The following is a 4,440-nucleotide window of genomic DNA, read 5'->3' as shown; positions in this document are numbered from 1 at the left end:
ATGCTTCTAGTACGTTAGTGTATCAAAGTGTTCTTCAGTCATATCAGATGACTTGGTGACTAATTAAGATGATATAAGAAGTATCATTTTGAACAATGTTGAGAGCCTTATATGATAAGATGGCCAATATTGGTTCTCGGGAAAGATGAGGCTATACTAGTTTTGTGAAAATCTTAGTACCATCCACACTTATACTATGGAAATTGGCATCCTCTGGGATAGTTTATCTTAGTGCTATCTACATTTTTTTGTAGGACCATCACTGCTCTTGGTGCATGTGAGGCATGCTTATCTACTACTATTTTCTGCTGCTATTCTTTGTTGCTTTGCTGCTTACCATAAAGTATAGGGATAATCCTTTTATACACAGCGTGTGTAAAACAAACACAAACCTAAAATATAACTTGGTGCCTCTGCTTGTCAGAATGTATGCCAACTTTGTTAAAAAATCAACAAACTTAAAGTGTGATAACTGCAATCACAATTTTTGTCACTACTAGACTAGAGTTCTATAATTATTGTGCTTTAGTGTAGGGATCTATGTTGCTCCCGTAGGTAAAATTTGGAGGGAAAACTTTAATTCATTGGAGTTGAAATATCACATGCTGAATTCTATGTCAAATGTGCTACAATTTGGCTAGTGGTAACACTGTTTTTTTCCCCCCTTTTCCTTCCAGTTAAAGCAATTGCTTACAATTAGCGGGTGTTGCTTCCACATGGGTCAAAATTTTGAGGAAAATTTTTAATTTATTGTGATAGGTCAAGAATGTATTGACTCTTTAGGTAAATTAATCAATTAATTAATCAAATGAATTAATTAAGTCAATTAACAGGCAATATGTGTGATAACACAAATAAATCACCAAATAACTAAATGTTCGTGAGCACGTGTTCAGAAGCTAATACTGTATAGTCTATAGATTAATTGACACCTAACTGGAGTTTGATAATTAAAAGGCCCACCCCATGTGGCCCCCATCCCTCTCTCTCACTCTAACTCACTGTGTGTAGGGTTTTAGCAGAACCAACCCAATTGACCATTTTCTCTTCTACAAAATCACTCACACATAGAAACACAACAATGGCGTCAAAAACCCTATCCCGAACCGGAGCGTCGCTGGTGAACCGGTTTTTGTCGAACCCGTTTCTCCGGCAGAGTCGGAACACGAATCCGAATCAGCGGATCGTATCTCAGGGCCTCGATGTCACTCCGAAGCTATTCCCATCGCTCTCCAAGTTCGAAAACTCACTCCACTTGCCTCAGTACCAAAACGACGCCGAATCGATCCGAAAGGTCGCCTCCGAAGGCTTCGTATACCCCTCTGGCCTCCCTTCTCTCAGCTTCTACTTGCCGGAAGGTACTCTCTCTCTCTCTCTCTCTCTCTCTCTCTGTATATACATGTGTGTGTGTGAAAATCATCTGTTTGGTTGCTGGGAAAATGAGGTAAGGAGGTAAGTGTGTGTAGAGGTCATCTGTTTGGTTGCTGGGAAATTGAGGTGAGGAGGTAAGAATTTAGAAATCTTTAGGCTTTTAAATTATACATTTACTATGAAATGAAAATGGTGTATGTAAAAGTCCTCTGGTTGCTGGAAAAATGAGATGAGAAATTAGAGATCTTTGTTCTTTTAATTGTGCATTTTCTTATGAAATTGGAAACTAAGTGTGTGTTTGAGGTGGACTTTTAAATTATGCATTTTCTATGAAATTGGTAAGAGTGTGTGTGTGTGTGTGTGTACTCCTTTTGGTTTCTGGGAAAGTGAGATAAGGAGAAAAGAAATTAGAAATCTTTAGGCTTTTAAATTATTTATTTTCTATAAAAATGGTGTGTGTGAGTGTGTATATATGTCAAGGGCCTTTGGTTGCTGGGAAAATGAGGTGAGGAGATGAAAGATTAGAAATCTTTGGACATTTAAATTCTGCATTTTTTATGAAATTGGTAACTGCATGTGTATGTGCGGTGGACTTTTACATTATGCATTTTCTATGAAATTGGTAAGAGTGTGTGTCTGTGTGTGTAAAATTGTAACTGTACTCAGGTTGCTGGGAAAGGGAGGTGAAGGAGATAAGAAATTAGAAATATTTGGACTTTTGAATTATGGATTTTCTATGTATGTATGAATGAAAATTCTGTTTGGTATATGAGGAAATGTATGGATGGATGGGCTAGCTGTTTGATTTATGGTAAAAATGGTAAGAGATGCTAATAAATTAGGAATTTGGGGTTTATAAATTATGCACTTTTTAATCTATGCTCTGTTTGGTTTCTAAGGAAATGGAAGGATAGACCAGATGTTTTTGTTAATGGTTTGTCTGTTTGCTGGGAAAATGTGGAGGGGAGAGATAGAGAGAGATAATGATGATGATGAAGAAGAATTATAGATTTTTTAATATTTAAATTATGCATCTTTAGGTTGCGGTGAACATCAAAAGGGTGTTTCTTGTTAACTTTGATAAACCGAATATCTAGTTCCTTATTGATAACTTGAATGTGATCTCAATATCTTATGTCATAAGATATAAGATATTAAGATAATATTAAGAAGATGATCTTAATGGAATTGTTGTGTAAAACCAGTTCAAATCAGCAAGGATTCTAACTGATCTGTTGGTCTCTCTGTCTCTTCAAAAATGGGGCTATTATGTTCCCTTGTGAGCATATATGTGATTGATGGACATATGAATTTCTGCACGAGGTAGCAATAGGATATTAGTAGTCTAAGTCTTATCGGTTAAATCCTCCCTAGGTTTTTTACCAGTTAGGTTTTCCTAGGTTGCCATATCGTCGTGTTCTTTATATTTCCACATTATTTACATGATATGATTTTATTGTGTTAACCTAGATCTGAATAATTTATCTAAGTAATCACTTGGTTAAATAACTAGGTTAAACAACTTGTGTTAAGGGGTCTAAAAACGTACAATTTAAATTGTTATTCCCAATCCATTTCAAGCAAGTGCTTAATTGTTAGATGTTTTGTTAGAGGTGTCTTCAAGTAAACCCTGGTTCCTAGCACAAACCCCTAATTTAGTATATCAGCTGAGCTATAGAGCTGTCTGAAAAAAAATAATAATAATAAAATAAAATACACTGTGGCTTTTGACATAAGTCCTTGCTTTCACAATATTTATATCTCCTACACTCATCCTTTATACTTTCCCTCTTACATGTATGAAAAATGAAAATGTTTTGCTTGACAGGGTTTCATGAAGGTGGAAGCCACGAGATAAAATATGTCTATTTCAAGAAAATAATTTCAAATTCACAAGGCGATAGAATTTGGAATTTACCAGAAAAGAGAGACAAATGTCTGTATTTTTATTAATATGAAAAGTGCAGTGTTTTGGAGGCTACACTGAATTTGAATAGTAAAAAAAAAAAAAAAAATCCTAAAAATCTTAATTCGTGTTAAGCAAAATATTAGGTGGCAAAATAGTAAATTTTACCAAAATAGGCAAAATTAAGATAATTGTAAAACTAAATACTATTGTTTTTACTCTAAAAGACGTCCCAAAAAAACAAAACCTTATTCTAACAAATTTTGAATAAAAAGTTGAAAAGGAAATAAATATTACTAAAAATGGCAAAAGTAAACATTTCGAGATCTAAACGATGGAATTTTCTCAAAGAGACAGATGAGGATCTGGATTTCAGAGCACTTGAAAGTTGATACATAATAATAGCCTGTTTGGTTAGAAGAAAACAAAGTATGCCTTATATGTATACATTTTTAGTTTTCAATGGGACTCATCACAAAAACATGATATGGTTGCAAAATTGTACCTAGTTTTCATTTTTAACATCCTAAAAAGTGAGTTTGAATATAGAAAACAAAAAGGTCTTTTGTCCGTTATCACTTTTGTGAAAATAAAAACAGTGGCATTTTGTAAAAAAACCAAATTTGTGCGTCCCATTAATAGTGACATGTCTCATTAAAACTCTCTCTCTCTCTCTCTCTCTTTGTGATGTTGGGATTTAATGAAATTTGTTTGAATTTATGGGTTTTTCAATGAAGATTTGGATTGGTTTTTTTTTTTTTTTTTTTTTTTTTTTTTTTTTTTTAGGCTTGTGACGTAGAGATTTGAGCTAGGTATTGGCTTGCGAAGGTGGTTCCTGTGTGTTTTTATGGAGTTGTGGTTGGGCTTTGGTAGATTATGAAGATGTGGAGTTGTGGTTGGGTTTGATGAAGGAGATGAATGGTTTCTAAGTGATAGGTGACCGTTGGTTTTATCAGAAAATAGAAGGATTTAAGCAAAACAAAAACTAGATCAAAATTGGTGCCAAACAGAAATTGATTTGGAAACAAAAAATGAATGTAGGATTTGAGAAGAGAAACTAAGAATAGAAAATGAAAATTCAAAATGACAAACCTTTAAGAAATGAACAAAGTTTCTCTCCAAATTAATTTGGAGAGAAACTTGTCAAACTTCTCATATCTTTT

The 4,440-nt window shown here is 34.0% G+C and overlaps 1 protein-coding gene across 2 annotated transcripts; it reads left to right on the top strand.

The window, feature by feature from the left end:
- Window positions 1-1,033: 1,033 nt before the first annotated feature.
- LOC115993048 lies at window positions 1,034-3,386 on the top strand. 2 transcript variants are annotated; one of them, XM_031117321.1, is made up of 2 exons: window positions 1,034-1,358; window positions 3,200-3,386. In XM_031117321.1, the coding sequence occupies exons 1-2, from the start codon at window positions 1,082-1,084 to the stop codon at window positions 3,322-3,324; spliced, it is 402 nt and encodes a 133-aa protein (XP_030973181.1). In that variant the 5' UTR covers window positions 1,034-1,081; the 3' UTR covers window positions 3,325-3,386. The 2 variants fall into 2 exon arrangements, with proteins under 2 accessions (XP_030973181.1, XP_030973182.1); XM_031117322.1 differs by lacking the exon at window positions 3,200-3,386 and adding an exon at window positions 2,038-2,090 and having other exon boundaries at window positions 1,039-1,358.
- Window positions 3,387-4,440: the final 1,054 nt, after the last annotated feature.

The sequence above is a fragment of the Quercus lobata genome, chromosome 5 (genome assembly GCF_001633185.2).
Source record: "Quercus lobata isolate SW786 chromosome 5, ValleyOak3.0 Primary Assembly, whole genome shotgun sequence".
Classification (NCBI taxonomy): Eukaryota; Viridiplantae; Streptophyta; class Magnoliopsida; order Fagales; family Fagaceae; genus Quercus; species Quercus lobata.
The sequence above is the reverse complement of the archived record's forward strand: the minus strand, read 5'-3'. Positions and strand labels throughout refer to the sequence as shown.

Bases quoted from the DNA above. Each gene is read 5' to 3' on its own strand.
- LOC115993048 (XM_031117321.1), top strand. From the start codon at position 1,082: ATGGCGTCAAAAACCCTATCCCGAACCGGAGCGTCGCTGGTGAACCGG. The intron at 1,359-3,199 runs GTACTCTCTCTC...TTTGCTTGACAG, and splicing joins CAGCTTCTACTTGCCGGAAG to GGTTTCATGAAGGTGGAAGC.